This window comes from Ruditapes philippinarum, unplaced genomic scaffold (assembly GCF_026571515.1).
Source record: "Ruditapes philippinarum isolate M1 unplaced genomic scaffold, ASM2657151v2 ctg2280_1_1_1_1, whole genome shotgun sequence".
Lineage (NCBI taxonomy): Eukaryota > Metazoa > Mollusca > Bivalvia > Venerida > Veneridae > Ruditapes > Ruditapes philippinarum.
The window spans coordinates 73855-96333 of NW_026859407.1; the positions used below are offsets into that span (position 1 = coordinate 73855).

The 22479-nt window shown below is 33.2% G+C and overlaps 1 protein-coding gene across 3 annotated transcripts in view; it reads left to right on the forward strand.

Moving 5' to 3' along the window:
* LOC132756376 (arf-GAP with coiled-coil, ANK repeat and PH domain-containing protein 2-like) overlaps positions 1–13912 on the forward strand; it is an 83400-nt gene extending 69488 nt beyond the window's left edge. For 2 of the 3 annotated variants that reach the window (XM_060747434.1, XM_060747436.1), the window contains 10 exons: positions 739–864; positions 1821–1982; positions 2932–3146; positions 5600–5773; positions 7099–7325; positions 9469–9578; positions 10603–10663; positions 11218–11267; positions 11818–11882; positions 13672–13912. In XM_060747434.1, coding sequence (XP_060603417.1) covers positions 739–864; positions 1821–1982; positions 2932–3146; positions 5600–5773; positions 7099–7325; positions 9469–9578; positions 10603–10663; positions 11218–11267; positions 11818–11882; positions 13672–13754 — 1273 coding nt within the window. In that variant the 3' untranslated portion in view covers positions 13755–13912. The remainder of the gene's footprint in view (positions 1–738; positions 865–1820; positions 1983–2931; positions 3147–5599; positions 5774–7098; positions 7326–9468; positions 9579–10602; positions 10664–11217; positions 11268–11817; positions 11883–13671) is intronic. The other variant, XM_060747435.1, reaches the window with a different exon arrangement.
* The last annotated feature ends 8567 nt before the right edge of the window (positions 13913–22479 follow it).

The following is a 22479-nucleotide window of genomic DNA, read 5'->3' on the forward strand; positions in this document are numbered from 1 at the left end:
ATTTTGTGCAGAATAATTGCATACCAAGTTGACTGTAGATTTTTTTTCTAGGGCTGTCTTTCCCTAAATTATGAAGAGGCCTTCCTGATTTGTGAATGACAAGTGTGATTTTTATTGAATTGTGAAATTTATTTTCCTTTTAATTGTGAAAGAAGCAGCATGATGTTGACAATTTGTAAGAAATATTTAAAAAAAATTAGATTTTCTTTTACTTTGTGAAAACAAAACAAACTTTAGTTACCAATCAGAACTTAAAAGCCTTATATTTAGTTCAGGATAACGGGTTTTTTCCAAAAACAATATATTTAGCTTTAATACTGAATTGCCACAGTAAATAAAGAAATTATCGCATATTTTAGTGGCATATTATTCAGTTGTGAAGCTGGCATTTTAGAATTTTGAATGGGAGCTTTTTCAGATTGTAAAGGGGTCTAACATTGATCCCCCCGTTCATAAGTGAAGATATTATATAATATTAATAAACATTGTAATATATTGAGAATATTATAGGTGATTATTGACCCTAATTAAACCTGTATACCAGTCACCATATATTGATATCTTTTCAAGTATTTACATCAAAGCGTAAAACACTGTCTCAAGTGACACAAATGTGTTCAACATAAGTATAACGAAACCTTTCAAGATAGTGCCAAGACAGCTTTAGATTCATTACACTAGTGCTGGAAATGAACTGTAATTTACCATTTTATCAGGTTTGTGTGGGTTTTTTTTCAGGCAAATAGAGAAACTTTACTCAATACCAGGAAATTCCAAATGCTGTGACTGCGAGTCCCCTGATCCGCGCTGGGCTAGTATAAATCTGGGTATCACTTTGTGTATAGAATGTTCTGGAATCCACAGGTATTTTGCCTTACTTAGTTTATAAAAATAATAGATATTAATTGTATAAAGCTATGGAATGAGTTACTAAGGGTTAGTGCCTTTGACTTGTAAATTTCGTAACCTTAATGAGGGTATTTGAATATCTAATAACTTTCCTCTTGTGCCTGACTGGTTGCCTTTAATGCTAGAGTGGTAAGAATTGCAGCCACCATTTATCCCTGCGTGATCGTAAGAGGCCACTAAATGGGTTCGAGTAACTAGAATATATGCATTTCTTAGGTCCAGCAGAGGTTTGTAACATCCAAGGTTAGCCAAAATCATCTTTCCTGTTTCTGCACCATATGACCTTAATTGTGTTGGTGTGCTGTAAAACAAAACCAAACAAAGGAAGAAAAAATAACTTATATTATATGGATTGCAATTAATTATAACATTTTTGATTTTTTTTTTAAAGTTTATAACTAAGGGAATATGAACAAGTGCTTGAAATTTTGGATATTACCAGCTTAATGCTTATAGTATAGTAAAAATAGCATATTATAACAATACAGTAAGAAAAATATTATTTTATGACTATACAATATCTAAACATAACTTTGTTTTTGAAAGCATGGTTAGGATTACCCACCACTCACAAAATAGCCTGCTTTCGTAAAAAAGATTTCACGTGTAGATATGTGCGAGGGATTGTAAAGATATATACATAAACAATAAAAGGAATGAAAAAACATCCAGGTCTCTGTTTGACTTTGCATGTTTCAATAGTTGCTTTCCAGTTTCGATACAGAATGAAATTAACAGACCCAGTCATTTAGAATATTATAGTATGTAATACTTCAAGGCAATATGAAAAGTTGGATTCGAAAAAGCTTTATTTTGAACTTTTCAAGTTTTTTGAATGAAGAGAACACAAAATGTCTCTTTTTGAGTTATAATGAATATGTAAAACTGTTTTTCTTATTACTTTTTTCCAGAGGGTTTGGAGTCCATATATCAAAAATACGTTCAATTACGTTAGATTCATGGGAGCCAGAGTTACTCAAGGTTATGGGGGAGCTTGGAAATGATGTCATTAATAGAATTTATCTAGTCAATGTGGATGATAGTATTACGCGCGCCACAGCGGAATGCCCAGGGTAAACTTGTGTACTATTCAAAGGGGGACTATTCAAAGAATACAGAGAGCTATTGTTCTCACATCAGTGTCACACTTTAGTTGTTTTTTTGTGTGTGTGCAAGTTGGTATCTCCAAAGGTACTAAATGGAATGGGATGTAACTTCACATACTTTATTGAGAACATAATAGGTTACTGACTAAGGCCCATAATAGATTTTGACAGAATTATGGCCGTTTTTGAATTTAGAAATTTCTACATTATCCAGGCACTTGTTTTACTATCAAGCACTAAGAAAAGGCATGTGAAAGTCAGTACATGATCTTTAAGTATTGATAGAACTTGAACTCAACACATACTTTTTAATATGCCTGAAAATTTTTTAGGGATAGATTGTTATGCAATTTTTGTCCTCTTTGTATCTTTTGAACAGATGAAATGAAATTGAAACTACTTGGCAAAAATGTTAACCAATATGAGACAATGTGCAGACCATTCACAAGTCAAGGCCATTGTCATACTTAGTTATTTTGTGTGAATTTTAAAATAAAATTTCGTGTTGACTCTGGTGAACCTGGGGTCAATATTAGCTCTGCCTCAGGGTTCATTTGATTTATATAGAGTTATATTGGAAGAAACACATTTAAGACTTATTGTGTGAAATTGCTATAACCAGAGCTTAGCTATTTGAGATGTAGCATTGCCAAGTTGACCTCTACAAAAAATATATAAATCATGACCCTGGGGGTAAAAATTGCCCCCACCCTAGAGGTCACATAGTTTATGTACAGTTATATCCCTTTAAACTTTATACATACTTGAAGAACTTAAAAAAAAGGAATACTTTCACTCCTTGTTGTGGTCTTATTCTTTAGCTTAATATGGCTATATAAAATTTTGCAGCAAAACTTGAGACTTCAATTATTCATTTTTGCAGTGGATTATTGGTATCAATGAATGATATTTTTAGGCCTGTTCGGGAAGCTTGGATTAAAGCCAAATATGTACAGAAGAAGTTTGTGTCAAAGCTACCTGGAACAAAATCATCAGAGGGCCGTGTCAAAGGATGGCGTGTCAAGAAGAAAACACGAAGGTCACCAGGGCGAACCTTGGCATCCGAGGATAGTCAGGCGGGATCGGCAAAATCTTCACCGGACTCGGATCTAACAAGCGGTCTGTTGGAGGGTATATACAAATAAATAGATGTGGAAATAAAGTGGTGCTAAATATTTATATATATATAGTTTTATCCTTTGCTGCTTTTCGTTAGCACTTGCACTTATTATTTAGATTTCCTAGCGTACTTTAAATTTGTTTTCCTACGTTGAATTTGGGAAAATTTCTTAATTTTGTTGTTGCACAAATTATATGTGTACCTATGTTCAATATTTTACCAAACTATGCAGAATTTTCCCTCGTGGCCAATTTGTGTCGTATTATTTAGATTATTTCTGTGGCTAATGATAAATTGTGTATGTTTGGGTTTGTTTACCCTTGTCACCAGAATAATTACCATATGGACAAGCAGAGTTTATGACAGAGCATAGCAATATCATATCATATAATTTTCTCAGACTTTGATTGGTCCATTTTAATTCTATTTTAAAATCTTCACAAAGGAAGTAATTGTCAGAATGTAAAGTATACATATCATAGTTATAAATAAATTCCTTTTGGTATAGTTTTTTATTCTTACAAAGGAATATTCAGGTGTTTGTCTAGTGTAAGGTTTATGTATGTTTCTATAAAACACATTCATGAATGCATTTCATACTCTGTGTTATGAAATGTAAAGTGCTTTGCCTTGTAGCCAGCTTTTGTTGTAAACTCACCTTGACAAAGTGCTCAAAGGTGATTTTTGTGATAGCCTTATGTCCATTGTTGTAAAAGCCTCATGTCCATTGTTGTAATAGCCTGATGTCCATTGCTGTAATAGCCTGATGTCCATTGTTGTAATAGCCTCATGTCCATTGTTGTAAAAGCTTGATGTCAATTGTTGTAAAAGCTTTATGTCCATTGCTGTAATAACCTGCTGTCCATTTTTGTAATAGCCTCATGTCCATTGCTGTAAAAATTTCATGTCCATTGACATTGGTATCCAACAAATTGATGAAGCAACATAACAACTTTTTAGAGACCACTAGCGAGATTTTAACCAGATTTCACAGAAAGATTGTCCATTACAAAGTCATATATACAAATTCCTGTCTGATGCACAAAAATCACAAAATACGGAGGAAGAAACAGTCATTATATGAAACATTTAAGAGTTTCAAGGCTTAGTGTAGATATTAGATCATAATTTTCCTTGTGGATTTCTACAAAAGTAATGTAAATTATGAACATTGGGTCCAAAATTGGCCCCACCCCTTGGCACTTACATGCACTGAGCTGTAGGCACCTGAGGTCTCCCTCTACCATTGAAGCTTAAAAGTCACCACATGACCTACTCAAGTGATTGAAATCAGTCATAATGAAACTGGTTATATAACAGAGCTGCTTTTAGTTATTTTGTCTGCAATCTTATATATAAACATGTAAATCTTGCTAAGCCTTTTGTAATGAGGAATATAAAACATATAATTAATAAAATAATACATAAAAATAATCTTTAATTTAACAAGTTAAAAACTCATAACCATCTAATCATTGTGAAATCAGCTAAAGCTTACATGTAAAAAAAGTCTGTTTCTGCTCCTGCTACTTTTGGGGGATGATTATAGATTTGGCCTTGAGCCTCTGTCTTGATGGATGTCCATACACTTATAAAACAGTAGAATGTTTGGACATCTTAAAAAACAGTACAATGTGGGGACGTCATATAAAACAGTAGAATGTTGGGACATCTTATAAAACAGTAGAATGTGGGGATGTCATAAAAACAGTAGAATGTGGGGACATCATATAAAATAATATAATGTGGGGACATCTTATAAAACAGTAGAATGTGGGGACATCATATAAAACAGTAGAATGTGGGGACATCTTATAAAACAGTGGAATGTTGGGACATCTTATAGAACAGTAGAATTGGGACGTCATATAAAACAGTAGGGACATCTTGTATAAAATTGGAATGTGGGGACACTTTATTAACAGTAGAATGTGGGGACATTTTTATAAAACATTGGAATGTGGGGACATCTTGTGGAATGTGGAGACATCTGTGCTTTATCTATGGAGATATTTTTAGTTTCAGATTAGTTCATATTTTATTTTTCATTCTTATCCTTATAAATGTCTTTAATTAAAGTGAAACCAGTAGACATGTTGTTTCATCTTGCCCCAATGTTGATGTGTTGTTCCTTCTCTGTTGTGTGTGTTGTTTATTATTAAAAATAAAAAAACCAACTACAATGAAAATTTAACTCATATTGTACATATCAAATTAAAGATTTTTCCCACACTTTTGAACGCTTTAGTTGACTTTTGATTAAAAGATTTAAAAAATTGAACTTACACATTAAGCTTTTACAAAGAAAAAAGTTTTAAATTAGATATATGATTTTTATGATATGTACACCACGCAAAATCTTTTGTAGACTTTTTGTATTCAACGTGAAATATTGTGACGCTATTGTTTTAATTATACCTTTAAGAACATCAAATTAGTTTTAAAATTTGTTTCATTCTTATAGCTGTAATGTCTGTGACAGCATCTAAGGACACAGATTCCAGCGAGGCTCCAAGTCCGTCAGAGGGTAGTGATGAGTCAGCAGAAAAGGACAACTTGGTAGTTGATACAGACACAGATGTAGATAAGAGTGCCACAGAAGACGTGATTGTGTTCGGAACAGATTTCAATCTGCCGGGTTCGTTAATGCCAGTTTTTTTATCGTCTGCTTTTTTTAATAAGTTATTTTGAGATATATGTATAAATGAGATATAAGTCTTATCACACTGTTTTCACACTGTGTGTAATACAGAATTTAGGTTCCAGTTCTGTTCATTGAAATTTTAACCAAAATAGAAATGCACAACAGATTATTATTTACATGACATTAAATTAAATTTTAAAGTAAAAGTTTAGAATCAGCATTTGGCATGCTATTTAGAGCTGTTAGATTAGTTTTGAAGGGACTCCAATGAGGATTTTTAACATTAAGGGAATGGAATTATTTTTGAGAACTGTTTATTTTTTATATATAAATTTGGGCCAGTGACTTGGGGGTAATATTTTAAAACATTTACCCGCTTTGTTTTTCAATAATGTAATTTTGATTGTGCAAAATGACACAAAATTAAAAAAGATCTAAGCACTTCCAACTTAGTTGGGTAAGAGTTACAAAAAGTTGGTTTTCAGTTTTCATTCTTAGTATATTTTTCAATTGTTTCTTCATATTTAATCGAAACAATTTCACAGAATGATGTTAAAAGTGAATTTAAATGGTCTGTATTCCTAAAGGGACTCCACTGAAGTATTTTAACATGAAGGGAATTGCATTTTTTTTTTTGGAAATCTTTCATACCAATTGATATAGATCTGGACCAGGAACATGTGTGCAAAATTTCAGATCATTGGCTTGATCTGTTTTTCCAGAACCATAAATTTAATTGTACAAGCAAACTGACACTAAAATAAAAAGCATTTAAACACTTTTAACAAAAATCAGGCTAAGAATTGCACAAAAGGTTGTTTTTCTTAATGATTATTGTCTTTAAAATATTTTCCATGCACAAGTTAATCTATGTAGGAATCTCAAATTACATGTATATATTTTAGGTATTTTGACCTCAGTCAGTTCCTTTAAGGTGGCCTTATTCACTTTATTTTTAGCTTGACCTTTATTTATAGGGTGGTATTATATAATGAGGATGCTGTAAATAATAAAAGACCCTTGTCTCTTATCAAGTTTGCTCATATTACAAAAATGTATTTTGATTGGCCCCTTTTAGGGGCCGCTAAAGCTAAAAATAGAAATACATTTACACATCTGCTTTTACTAAATTAATTGATCATAATGATGGATGATCACCAAACTTTGTCTGTAGCATTCTTATATTGTCTTTGATATGTTACTGAAAAGCAGTTGTTTCTGGTGAGCGACTTGGGGCCATGATTGTTTATTTATTTAAGGGCCATTCTTTTATCACAGTATATAAATAAAAACCATGATATGTTTTAATTGTGGCACAGATTTCCAGCTTGACATGTCATCAGAATCTTCGGGTACAGAAGAGGATGCTAAATCTACGACAAGCTGGGAGGACATGTCGTCTCTTGATCCGAACATGTTATTGTACAAGGCGGCTCACGCTCGTAACCTGGCAGTCATGCTAGAGGCAATAGCTAATGGGGCGGACACAAATTGGGTCAACACGCAGGAAGATGACAAAACTCCATTAATGAAAGCAATAGAAACTGTAAGTGATATTATAATTGAGCCGTGCCATGACAAAACCAACATAGTGCGTTTGTGACCAGGTTGGATCCAGACCAGCCTGCGCATCCGCGCAGTCTGATCAGGATCCATGCTGTTTGCTATCAGTTTCTCTACTTGTTATAGGGTTTGTAAGCGAACAGCAAGGATCCTGATCAGACTGCGTGGATGCGCAGGCTGGTCTGTATCCATGCTGGTAGCAAACCCATTATGTTGGTTTTGTCATGAAGCTGCTCATATATTTTTTGATGGGTTTTAGTTCTAAATGAGACTATTTTGATAACATTCCTGCTTGTGTGTAAAGCTGTTGAAAGTAGACCTATTCTTAAGGATTTAAATATTTTAAAAGCCTGTTTTTAGCTCACCTGAGCATATGCTCAGGGTGAGCTATTAGGATCACTCTTCGTCCGTCGTCTGTCGTACGTCGTACGTCAACCGTTGTCCGTTCACACTTTTCAAACGACATCTCCTCTGAAACCATAAGGCAGATCATAATGAAACTTCACAGGGATGTTCCTTGTGTGAAGCCTTAACAAAGTTGTTCAAAGAATTCCATTCCATGCAGAACTCTGGTTGCCATGGCAACCAAAAGAAAAAACTTTAAACATCTTCTTCTAAAAAACCCAAAGAGCTAGAGCTAAGATATTTGGCATGAAACATCTTCTAGTGAGTGTCTACCAAGATTGTTCAAATAAAAGCCCTGGGGTCAAAATTGGCCCACCCCCAGGGGTCATTGATTTTCCCTATATACATGTAGTAAAAACTTAACAATCTTCTTTTAAAGAACCCAAAGAGCTAGAGCTAAGATATTTAGCATAAAACATGTTCTAATGGATGTTTACCAAGTTTGTTCAAATAAAAGCCCTGGGGTCAAAATTGGCCCAGCCCTAGGGGGTCATTGATTTTCCCTATATTGCATATAGTAATTAAAAACTTAAAAATCTTCTTTTAAAGAACCCGAAGAGCTAGAGCTAAGATATTAAGCATGAAACATGTTCTAATGGGTGTCTACCAAGTTTGTTCAAATAAAAGCCCTTGGGTTAAAATTGGCCCTGCCAGGGGGAGGGGGGCAAAAGTCATTGTTTTTCATTATTTGTGTATAGTAAAAACTTAACATCATGAAACATCTTCTAATGGGTGTCTTCCAAGTTTTTTCAAATAAAAGCCCTTTGGTTTAAACTGGCCCCGCCCTGAGGGCCTATGTACAGGTGAACGACCCCAGGGCCATCATGGCCCTCTTGTTTGGAAGATATGATTATTTGGTAGTGTTAGTTTATACAAATTTGTTTTAGTTTGATTGTGTTGGAAGCTTTAAGCTTATTGAAACACTCTGTTCCTGGTACCAACCAGTACTAAGGAGTGAGTGTAAAATTTCTCGCTCGCGGAAACAATGGCTTGCCTCTGATAGGGTATTAATCCATTTGACCTGCAATTCTTAGATTACTAGTCTGCGCATTAACCACTTGGACATGCCACCACAGTATTTGTTAAAGTGTTCACCAACCTATATTCATTAAAATTCTTAACTCTTACTTTACAAAAGGCTTTCTTACCAGAGGAGCTGTGCCCTTTATTAAAAAAAATAAAAAATTTTTTTGTTTTATTCTGTTTTTGAACTAGAAAATCAATGTTTGTGAAAAAAATGTTCAATTTTTTGTTTGTAAAACACCAGTACAAAGATGGAAATATTCAACTTCAGTTTTAATTGTAAATTATAATGAATAGAGGATATTTAAGTTTTTTTTTCTATATATACAAGAATTATTTTCATCAAGTGGTATGAAAACAAATATTTCATGAGTGACGTTAGCCATGAGTTAAATACGATAATTTTCATAGCACAAGATGAAAATAAATCCCGTATTTTTAGAAAAACTTAGTAATTTTATTTATTATATATATTTTTATCTTTTTCGACTTTGCAGTTCGAAAGACTTCCCCATTAAGTTTGTGTATTGGCTGAATTTAGAAGAAAGTAGACTGGCAAGACACCAGTGAAAATATGGAAAACACGTTTTACTGCAGTGAAAAATTAATGTTTACTGTGAAAGTATGAAAAATGAAAAATATACATTTTATTTCATCAATATTTCATTTATGTATATACTACATTTATTTATTTGCAGGGATCATTGTCAGCATGTGAGTTTCTGTTATTGAACCGTGCCAAATTAGATAAGAAAGATAGAAAAGGCCGTACACCTTTACATCTTGCCACAATGCTTGGAAATACAGGGTATGGTTTAACTTCATTCCTTTAACCTTAACCCCCGCTAGTTGCAACAAACTCCTCTCTTGGGATAAGTGCAGACCAAGATCAGCTGACACACGTTTGTACGGTCTAATCATCGTTTACACTGGTAGCAATTTAGTCAGTACTTGTAAAAACTTCCGACTTAAAGTGATAAAAAGTGTTATTTCTCCCCTTATAGTTATACATAGTTTTATTTTCCCCTTATAGTTATAAATAGTTATATTTTCCCCTTAAAGTTACAAATACATGTAGTTATATTTTCCCCTTAAAGTTATAAATACATTGTAGTTTTATTTCCCCCTTAAACCTGTAAATAGTTTTGTTTCCCCCTCAAACTTGTAGTTTTGTTTCACCCCTCAGTTATAAATAGTTTTGTTTACCCCTTAAAGTTATAAATTGTTTTATTATTATCCTTAAAGTTATAAATAGTTTTGTTTTCTGCTTAAAATTATGAATAGTTTTATTTCCAATTTAAAGTTAGAGATAAATTTGTTTTCCCCTCAAAGTTATAAATAGTTTTGTTTCCCCCTTAAAGTTATAAATAGTTTTATTTCCCCCTTAAAGTTGTAGTTTTGTCAAGAATAAAGGATGGACAAGTCCATTTTAGATATTTAGTGTGGTGATAGTTAAATTTACCATACCATGGTAAAGTTACATAAAGAATTTAATTAATTGTAAGGATGTCACGGTGATCAAAAATGCTAACTGTTTAATTGGTGACCAATGACCAATGTGTTAAACTTTTAATTGTAATAATGCACAGAGGGACACCTGAGGTCTTCCTCCTCAAGTAAAGCTGGAAAATTGCCAAAAGACTGTTAAAAATGTGATTGTGACTAAAAACCAAACGACAATAAAAAAAATGCAGTCCTTTTCATAGGTTGAGTTTGTGCTTGTTTACAACATTAAGTTAATGTTTCAGGGAAACCAAGTCAATTTTTTCATTTTGTGTATCAAATTATAACTTTGTTTGCTTTTGTATATGGGAAATGTTTGTATATTTCAGTCAAGTATGTCAGTTTCTAAAGAGAGGTGCCCAACTTAATGTAGAGGATTGCGAGGGAAAGGTATGTGTAATCATGTTTTCAATGTTTATTTTTTGGTCATATATTTAAAGAATAGTACATTTGATGAATAGGGACAGCTATTGTATGGGGAGTCAGTGGCCAAATGGTTAAGGTCGTTGACTTCAAACCACTTGCTTCACACCGCTGTGGGTAGGTTTGAATCCCAACAGGGACTTTGGATTCTTTCATGTGAGGAAGCTATCCAGCTAGCTTACGGAACGTTGGTGGTTCTACTCAGGTGCCAGTTTGTGCCTGAAATAACACTCTGAAGGTCTTTCTCCACCTCCATTTCCTTGTGAACTTCTACAAATGGTAATGTAAATCAAGCACGTAGGGTCCACAACTAGCCCCTGCCTTTGGACCTGTTTGCTAATTAATATGCTAAAGAAATGTAGAAAAAAAAAATATTATCTTTCAAAACACGTTTGTGTCAGTGTTGAATTCATATTAATCTGCACAGAATTTCTCAGTTTATTAAACAAAACTTATTGACCGAGAGAAAAAAGACAGCTTAAAAAACACCAGGTAAATAAAATACTTTTTGATACTTTCAGGATCCATTGTCAATAGCAGTCTCAGCAGCGAATGCAGATATAGTCACCTTGTAAGTCAAATTTATTAACTCGGCTTTCGAAAAACGAAAAAATAAATATAATTTTGCTTTGAGTATAAAAGTGGTATGCAACCTTAAAAAAATTGACTTGGTTAGATATTCTAAGTTTTATATATATATTTATTTGAGATTTTTTTGGTACAGACACGATAAATTGCATTATGCTGTAAAATAAAAATCAAGTCCACCCATTTAGCTCAATATTAAGGAGATCGCGTACTGCGAAATCATTATTATTTTTGGGCCACTAATTTTGTGATTTTCGTAGATAGGTCAATCCACAAATTTAAATTCCAACAAATTTCATTTCACCTACTGTTAGATTATTTTGCATAACATAATTTACATTTTACCCTTTCTGATCAGGATCCATGCTGTTCACTTACCAACTCTTTTATTAGTAGAGAAACTGATAGCGAACAGCATGGATCCTGATCAGACTGTGCGGATGCGCAGGCTTGTCTGGATCCATGCTGGTCGCAAACCCATTATGTTGGTTTTGTCGTGACGCGGCTCATATATTATTTTTCATACTATACAGACTACGGCTGGCCAAGCTTAATGAGGAGATGAAAGAATCCGATGATTATTTGGGATCAAATCCAGGTACTTTTCATATTTTTCCCTTTACGTCAATTGAATTTTTTGTAAAGAAATAAAAAATTCTTGCATGATATTTGAAACATTTTTTTTACTTCTCAAAATTAGATGATAAAATAATTGTGTATTTTATCATACACCCGTGCCGATTTTGCGACTCCGTAAATATGGTATTGCACGGCCGTGCATATATTTTGACGTGGTGTCATTAGCGTTATACAAACATAGTGTAAAGACGCGCTAGATGTTTGCATTAAACTATGGGCGTGTCAATGAAAAATGATTCTTATTTCCGTCTTATTTTAGGTTTGTAATAAGTAGAATATTAAATTCATATAAGTTCATTACTGAATTTATTGAACTTGTTAAATAAAATAATATTATGCCCGCCAGAGGCTGGCATTATATGATTTTATCCAATTTGTGCAATAAATTCAGTATTGAACTTACATTTATTCAATATTTTCTATAAAATAATAAATTAAGAATTAAATGCTGGATCAAACTTGTGGCAAACACATTTTGATCTTACTGCCAGCATTTGACCCTTAACCTGCTGAATTCCTTAAAATGGATTTTTCCAATTTTCATTTTTGGAACAGCCCATTATCAATTTTAGGTATATCAAGGTGAGAGTTTGAAGTTGGCTAGCCAACAGTATAGAGCCTGGTCAGACTGTACGGATGTGCAGACTGGCCTGGCTCTATACTGGTGGCAAAGACTAATCACTTTCGCCATCAGCATGGTAAAGGGTAATTAGGTAACCATCTTTTATTTTATCTGGAAAATGGCTTGCTAATAGATTATACACAGTTTTAACAAGTTCAATAAATTAAGTAATTGTGAACCTACACAAATATACTATTTTATCACATAACCAAAATAATCAAAATAGTCAAAAAATTTGGACGGCCGTGCAATACCATTTTTACGTAGTCACAAAAGCGTGTCAATAAATTGATGTCTGATAAAACTGAGTAAGGAACCTAATATTGAAATATTGCTTGAATATTTTTATATGCCCGAAAGAATTTTGGGCATATTATGTTATACCCCCTGGCGTCCGTCTGTCTGTCCGTCCGTACGTCCGTCTGTTAGCAATTTGGTTTTAAGTTCCATTTGGCCCACAATATTCAAACTTCATAGGATGATTGTCCATATTGGGTAGAAGACCCCTATTGATTTTGGGGTCACAAGATCAAAGGCCAAGGTCACTATTTCCTTTAAACTGAAAACAGTTTCCGGAGCATAACTTAAGTTCAATTTTGCCCACAGTGTTCAAACTTCATGGGATGATTGTCTATATTTGGTAGAACACCCCTATTGATTTTGGGGTCACAAGGTCAAAGTTCAAGGTCACTATTACCTTAAAACTGAAAACAGTTTCCAGAGCATAACTTAAGTTCCATTTGGCCCACAATATTTACACTTCATAAGAGGATTGCTATTTGAACGAGGTAATACTTTATTTAATTCCCATGTCTTACAAATGCTTCATCCTTACTAAAAAAAGCAAAACACTTTCGGGCATATAATGCTCCGCCTAGCGGTGCTCTTGTTATAATTAGGTTGATTAAAGCACTGTCAAGAGCTTAAAAGTTCTTTTATAGGAAAAGAAAAAAGAAGCCAGAGATCTTTTCAGAATTTGTGATTTAAAAGATAATTTTGTGAGACTTGTACAGAATTGAGATTGTTCATAATTCACTTCACTATCATATTTATTGAATTTGTTTTATATGTTCTTGCTGAATTAGCTTTTGCTAAATGTTGAATCAATTTGTTTTCTTATTCCTAGGTGACGAGACTTTTAACGACGTTTTTAGAGACTTTACAAACATGGCGTCAAACAATCCGGAGAAATTGAAACGAAACAAATAATGTTAGTTTTATACATGTGGATGCAGTTGAGTTCATGGAAAAACTAAATATTGTATCAAACATTGTGAAGAAATTGAAATGAAACAAATACTGTAAATTTGGAATTTGTTGATCCTCAGTCATCCAACCACACACTGCCCGTTATCTGAAGAATAAGAAATGAATACAAACAAATAATAATATTAGTTCACTGAAGACACACGGACTCACGCCAGTGACTGGCCTTCATGACGAGTCTCCCCCTTATATTGGAATATGTATAATATTAGATCTTTAAATTTTTTTTCTTTTTTTTAAACGGCTTGACAAAATTAAAATGCATGAGTGTAGTAGGTTTTTTTTTACCGTTTATATGGTTAAGTACATATATAAAGAGTGTAAACTCTTGCAATTTAAAGGGACTCCCCTGAGGGTTTTTGACATGACAGAACAGGAAAAATAATTTTGAGATTAATGTTCCATTTGATGTAGGTCTAGACAAACAACATTGCTGGTGTACAAATCATACACCACTCCCTGTAAATATACTAATGTGAAACTACCCATGACCTTCAGAGTAATTGGTGAAAATTCATCCACAAACAAGAATATAATTTCAAATGATATGTTTTGAGTGTTCACAGTTTGAAGTATAAGATATGAGATTGGTTAAATCAGCGAATTGAACACTCTACCGCTTTGAATATCTATATATATGCTTAAACATCATGCAACAGCGCTTTCACTGTCACTTGCTTTAATATGTGTACATGTATAATAAGTATATGTTTGCAGACTCTCAATGATCCATGTTACACTATAGTCTGTTTCACAATGTTCGATCCACATAGAACCACACTATAGTCTGTTTCACAATGTTTGATCTACATAGAACCAAACTATAGTCTGTTTCACAATGTTCGATCTACATAGAACCAAACTATAGTCTGTTTCACAATGTTCGATCTGCATAGAACCACACTATAGTCTGTTTCACAATGTTCAATCCACATAGAACTAAACTATAGTCTGTTTCACAATGTTTAATCCACATAGCACTGTGAGTTGATGTATATGATATATGGAGTTAATTTAAGATAATTGTTTCATTGTTTCAGCTGTATGTGCAATGTTTAGATGTTTATATTTTGTATCATTGATTTAAAAGGACATTTAAAAGTTGATATTCTAAAGCTTTGCACTTGGTATATTGAATTACATAAATTCTCTATATATGATAAGCACACCCCCCTTTTTTGCATGATACCTGGGTGCTTGTATTAGGAGAAATACGGTATGCTTTGCTATAAAACAGTATGCTGCATTTGTTGTTGTTGTTTTTTTTCAATGATCAAATATTTCATTGATTTGTGTACAGGATTCATTTGAATATTTTCTGAACAATTTTAATATATTTCAAAGTATAATACTTGTACATGTAGTTTTTTTTTAGAAAAAAACTCTAAATAACTTATTTTTTGTGTTTGTCCATAAATAGCTTATAGAACTGTCTTGTTTTGCTGTAGAGCCAAAAACTGCCATGCCAATTCATCTTCATTTAAAGTGGTATGTTCCTGTTGTATGATACAGTAACCTTCATCCCCTATACAATCTTTGTTAAACGATCTTGCCCTGAATTGTATTAGCACAAAATCTTCGCTAAATAAACTGTAATGATATAGCATCTGTGTCTATACTGGACAGTCAGGTCATTACTAGTATTAGTGCTCAAAGGTTAAAAGGACCGTGTGCGAGTTTTGGGGATATAATGACATCTTTAATATTGTAGACTGGTTAAAGGCTTCTAAGAGATCAATTCAACCAGTCTGGAAATTATATTCTACAGCTCTCTTACTCAATATTAAAACATTAGCTCTCGGTCAATTGTTTGATGATATGAAGCAGTTTTCATCGTAAAACATTGTGCAATTCAACTGTTGAAGTTTTACCCTTAACCACCAGGGTAAAAGTTAATCTAAATTTAAAATTGGCAAATGTGTCTCCTCCATTGATATTTATCATGAACAGAGATTTTTTTGCATTTTTTTTTTTTTGCATTTTAAAGCAATTTAGTACAATTTTTTTTTTCATTTGAATTTAATTAGTTACATATATTTGGATTAAGCTGGGACCTATGACAAGCAGCTAGAAGGGGGGAACTGTCCGCCACAGACCTTCAAAGAGTTGAAGGCAGTCCGCTGTAGTGCTCACTGATTATCTTCCAATCGGGCGCACATGCCAGCATTTTAATCTCGTTGTGAAACTGTTTCTTTAAGTCCATAATATACAGTGTTTATATTAGAGAAATATATGACACCTGCAGCTGTTGTAAGCTTTGAATAGTCACTGTGTATGTAAACTGTCTTAATAATTGCAAAGAAACACTTAGTTCATGGATCGATGGACTGTCATTTGGACACCAACATTAGACTGTGTATCCAGTCCTATTATTTTATGTCTCAGAATAAAAATGTCAAGGTTTTGTTCTTGACATGGCAGAAAAAAATGTTTTGCCAATAAATGTAATCTGTTTTGAATGAACATTTGGTATAAATTCTGTGCTTTACAATGGATGATGGGGTACGATTCTCAAATAGCCCTCGGCCTGCAGTCTGCTTTATATGACCAGTGCAGACCATGATTAGTCAGCAAATCCCAGCCTTCTGATCATGGTCTGCACTGTTCGCTATTCAGTCAACGTATGTTTTGAAATTTTCCCTTAAAATGACACTGATTTTGTCCGTATTGAAAGATGAACAAGTTTATGTTAGATATTTTATGAAGTAAAGGTTTTAGAAAACAAAACAGTTCAAAATATACTAAGTAGTTGACAGATTTGTTTTTTCTTTTATAAATATTGTTATTAGTGCACAATGATTGTCAGAGTATCGTCGTCAATTCTGTACATATTAATATGTAACCAGTGTATTTCCACGGTGCTTTTCTTGAAATCTATATTTGTGATAAGAAACAATCTATGTTGCCTTCTAGAGCATTCTGTGATTTTGTAATTGCCTTTCAAAGAAATTTTTCAGTGACCATGTGTTCTATTAAACATAAATTTTCAAAAACTCCTGAAGGAGGTTTATTTTATTTGAATGAAGCTGGATCGTATTTTTAAATTAGGCTGGTTTTTAGCTCGACTTTTCTATGAAAAGGGGAGCTATCCTACTCGCCCCGGCGTCGGCGTCGGCGTCGGCGTCGGCGTTGGCGTCGGCGTTGGCGTCACACCTTGGTTAAGTTTTTCGTACCACCCCACTTTATTTCAGAAGTATTACAAGTATGGCTTTGAAACTTACCATACTTGTTCACCATCATAACCTCCATCTACAGACAAGAGTACATAACTCTGTCAAGGTTTTTGACAGAATTATGGCCCTTTTTTGACTTAGAAAGTGTATTGAGCTTGGTTAAGTTTTTTGTACCACCTCACTTTATTTCAAAACCATTGGAGGTATTGCTTTGAAACTGACCATACTTGTTTACCATCACGACCTTCATCAACAGACAAGAGGACATAACTCTGTCAAGCGTTTTTGACAGAATTATGCCCCTTTTTTGACTTAGAAAATACATTGAATATGGGTAAAATCCACTTATTGCCGTAACCCTTTGAGATATTGCTTTGAAACTTTTAATGCTATTTCACATCATTACCCCCATCTGTACGCAAGAGAAGGTAACTCTGTCAAGGATTTGTTTTAAAAATTAAGGCCTTTTATCGACTTAGAATCTTGGTTAAGTTTTTAGTACCAGTCCACTTTTTGACTGAACTGTTTGAGATATTAATTTGAAAGTTGGAATACTTGTTTACAATCATGATTCCCAAACATGTCCAGGAGAAGGTAATTCTGTCAAAGATTTTATTTGAATTATGGCCCTTAACTGTCAATGTTTTGTATTATAGGCAAGCAGTGTTCAAGGGTATCACACAATTCAGTAAAATAATTCTTCACTAAATATCTTAATGCTCATGGCCATTGTTCACTTTAAAAATACAGAGATTCTTGTATTGCCTTTTACTGCAAAAACTTTTTTTATTGGCAAGCAATAAAAAAGTCGAGCGCGCTGTCTTACGGACAGCTCTTGTTTAAGTATCCAGCCTGTAACGAAGTGAAAATGTAATTACCAAAACGTAATTACCGAAAGTAGATAGTTGGTCTAGAATATGTTACTAGTTGTTTTTTTTACCTGGCAACGGTGCTATAATGAGAGCTCTGCTTGTGTGTTTTGTCCTGGCTACTGTAAATTTAAATTCCAAGCAAGCTAGCCAGATTATAGAATGTCTGGGTGTTTTGTTGCTTTTACCGATTTACCAGCTTTTACCAGAAATTTTGTTTTAAGGGACAAGTTACTGTTGATGCGACTAGTACACTGTAAAAGATGGAGAAATATCACGTTTAACAAATGCCTCGATATTTTGAAGTCATAAGACAAAATGAAATAGAATAAGACTTGTATGCTACTAGTTATGTCCCTTTTGAATGATAATAAGAGCTACTACTTTGTTATTGTCATAGTCTTATCAATAAGTTATCTCCCTTTTGAACTATACGTACGGCCACTCTTTTCTTTCTTTACCAGCTTTATGTCCCTTTGGAATAATAAGGACTACTCTTTTGTTCCTTTCTTAGTTTGGTCAAACAAGTTATCTACCTTTTGAACAATGCTTATGGCTACATTTTCCATACTTTGTTAGGTAGATTAGAAATGTTAAGTCCCTTTTGAATTTGTTAATTGATTTATTATGTTCCTTATGAATAGTTAAAGCTATGTTATTCCTTTGTTAGTTGGTTAGCTGGATCCAGATAAAAATTGAGCCGTGTCATGACGAAACCAACATAGTGCGTTTGCGGCCAGCATGTATCCAGACCAGCCTGCGCATCCGTGCAGTCTGATCAGGATTCATGCTGTTCGCTTTCAGTTTCTCTACTTGTAATAGGGTTTGTAGGCGAACAGCATGGATCCTGTTCAGACTGGTCTGGATCCATGCTGGTCGCAAACCCATTATGTTGGTTTTGTCATGACGCGGCTCAAATGTTTAATGTTAACCACTTACTGTTGAGAGTTTATCTGTGATGGATTCCACATAAATGTTAATTAATATTTTAGATTATTCTTATAGTTATTAAAAAAAACCCACCTCTTTACAATTATTATTGTTGTAGTTAGTATTTGTATGTGGTAAAAGTTTCTGTTGTAAATTTGTTGTGTTAAGTTTTGTAGACCTGTTGTTTATATACCTAGATAAAAACCATGAATGTTTAGCTATAACACTCTGTTGTATGAACCTTATACTAGGTCAATAAATCCATTTCATTTAACCTTATTGCACAACTATAAAGATTTTGTTGTTAACCTAGGACTTTATAACCATGAAAATTTATATTAAATTTTGGTCATATGGTGCAATCAGCCATCTATGTCCCTCCATAACAACTATCACCAACTCAAAACTTTTACTTTTTTGTTAATTATTTTCACAAAACCAGAAATTTTTAGATTTTTTGTTTATTATTGCCATAAATTCAAAAAAAATGTTGTAGAATTTTTGAACTTCACTATTCAGAGTATAGTGGGGCTTTATGACTTATAAGGGCATTGGGATAACATTTTGGTTTAAGTTTTGTTCGCAACTACTTTTATATCTCAGCCACCACTAATGATATGACCTTGCTGCTTCAAACATGTCTTTGAGGTCATATTTGAATTAGGTTCATTTTCAAGGTCCATAACTCTAGCTTGAATTCTGACTAGTTTGTGGCCCTTTGTGAACATAAAAAAAATTCATGGTAAAAGTTTTGCATGAAACATTAATCTTCAAAATTCATTTAAACTTAATACATGTTTTTATGACCCTAATTGGAGGTCACATTACTAGCAAGGAATTCAAGTGATTGATGGCCCTTCAAGAACTTTTTTCAAGAAAAATATTGGTTAAAGTTTTGCGGGCAACATTAAGTCAACACTACTGTTGGTATAAATTTTGTATACTTCTTCAAAATAATAATTGAAATTCATGATCCAAGACCCATAACCCTAGCATGACACTGAATGAAATATGTGAACTTCCAAAATTCCTGGGTCACTTATAATCCAAGACTCACAAATATGTCTTGTCCTTAAAAGGAAAATCATCCAGCCTTGTTTAACAATCATTTTTCTAAAACAGTTGAAATTGTTGAGTTGCGTAGATTTTTTTCCAAAGCATTTAGAATTTGAGTTTCACTTCCCGGTCTGCAGTGCTTCACTGTTGAAATGTGTTCATGTACATACATATAGATCTTATTTCCAAAATCCTTTTAAACTTGAGTTTAACTTCTGCCGATACTGTTTTACAATCCGTAGTTGTAAATAAAGCTTATTTCAAAGAACTGTTATTATCATTATTGTTTACTTTGTTTTAATCTCTGCTTGACCTGTTACTGTTTTGGAATAAATTTTTTTATAATTTTTTATACATTCAAACTCTGTGATAGAATAGATTAAAAAATGTTATTACTTGTAAATAGAGGTGTCATGGTTAGCAAAAACGATAAAAAACCGACCGTAATTCTTGGATTTTCAACATAACTTTGTTTTTGACATTTTGTTCGTATTTTGTTGTACAGAACAGTTATTATGTACAGTAGAAGTAGGATTGTTAAAGTAACTATTTTGCATCAGGACAGTATTGTAATCACAACTAAAATACAAATAGAACGTCATATCTTGTTATTAAAAACGAAGAATGTTTAGAATATTTTTTTTAATTGGCACTTTGTCTAATACTAACCTTGGTTACAGGGTATTGAGTTGCCTTACTGGTTTTTACCGACCTTACCTGTTTAAACGTGACGCATCTATTTGTAAATGAATTTATAAAACTATTTTTGATTTAATAGGAGCGGAGAATTTTCACGATATTTCAAGGGAGACAATGATGACCCTTGCGTTAGAGTATGTAAGGTCTTTTATAGAAATCTCAGCTATTGTAATTATGATTCTTAGGATTACATCTGACTCTAATGAGCCTGTTTAGAAAGGGCCGTATTCGAATTTTCTAAAAATAGTCACGTATCAGAAGAAAATGACCTCCTCACATGACAAAAAAGTACTCAAAATAGGTATTACTAAAACTGTGGAAAGAAGGCAAGATTGGTAAAGGGTGATAACGGTATTACACGAGTAAAGTCGCTGTGTACGGAATTATGTAGTTGTCAGAATCATGCTGGTGTTGTAATCCTTAGTATTATAAAGGGATGATTCAGAGTATTTCACGGAAAACTTTCAGAAATTATTGTTGCTATAGTTCAGAAGTTCCCAGTCATCTCGTTAGACACCCACATTTTCTGTTTACGTAACGATGAGAAATAATTAATCTGGATTGCCAAGGAAGGTGTACCTATATAAATATATATCACACATATAGCATTTACTGACATGGCAATTTACATGATGTTCATTGAATTTTTGTGTTTTCAGTTTTTCTATACATGTAGCTGTTTTGAAATTTTATTTTGGGATCAATTTTTTGTAAATGATCTCCTGAACGCTAATACTCTCTTCTTTTTTTTTTAATGCTCTTATTCATTTTTTTCTTCAACCATAGTGTGTTTCTATTTTAACTTTATATACGAATACATATTTATTATAATTTATTTACTGATAAGTGAAATATTGATGAAATAATATGCCTTATTTTTATTTTCTGTATTTTCACTGTAAAAAATTGTTTTTCACTACAGTGGAACATATTTTCCATATTTTCACTGTTGTCTTACCGGAATACATTCTACTTATATTCAGCCATTAAACAAAATTAAAGAAGAAGTCTTTTGAATTGTATGGTCGAAAAAGAGAACAAGCATATAATAAACAGAAAATTTAAGTATTTTTTATAAATACAGGATTTATTTTCATCTTGTGATATGAAAATTATCATATTTCACTCATGGCTCCCGCCACTGGTAAAATATTTATTTTCATACCACTCGATGAAAATAAATCCTGTATTTATAGAAAAAACCTGAAAATCCTCTATTTATATATTAGAGTTAAAATAGATTCACACTTTGGTGACGGACATGTTTTTCATTTTATTTTATGTATTCAGTTTAGAAGCTTGAATGTGGCATTATTATGATGAATTTTAATTTCATAGCATCGTTTTTTGTTTTGTTTTATTTGTTTATTTTGCATGTAAATGAAATATATTTTTGTAGATGTTATTTTGTGTGCTTTTTGTCTTTTCCTTTTTTTTACAAAATTAATATTGCTCTATATTTTTGCACTTCATAAAATGCAGTTTAAATTCCAACCCAGGTTTCTATTTTGTTACATTACAAGATCATTATAAAATAGCTTTTTTATGAAAATGAAAAGTTTTATGAAGATTTTGCATCATTTTCTCTGTAGGCTGGCCTGGCTCTTTACTGGTGCCAATGTAGGCTAGGCTGGCCTGGCTCTATATTGGTGTCAATGTAGGCTGGCCTGGCTCTATATTGGTGTCAATGTAGGCTAGCCTGGCTCTATATTGGTGTCAATATAGGCTGGCCTGGCTCTATGTTGGCGTCATATTGGGCTGGCCTGGCTCTATATTGGTGTCAATGTAGGCTGACCTTGCTCTGTACTAGTGTCAATGTAGTCTAGCCTGACTCTATACTGGTGTCAATGTATGCTAGCCTAGCTCTGTATTAGTGTCAATGTAGACTGACCTTGCTCTATACTGGTGTCATTGTAGGCTAGCCTGGCTCTATACTAGTGT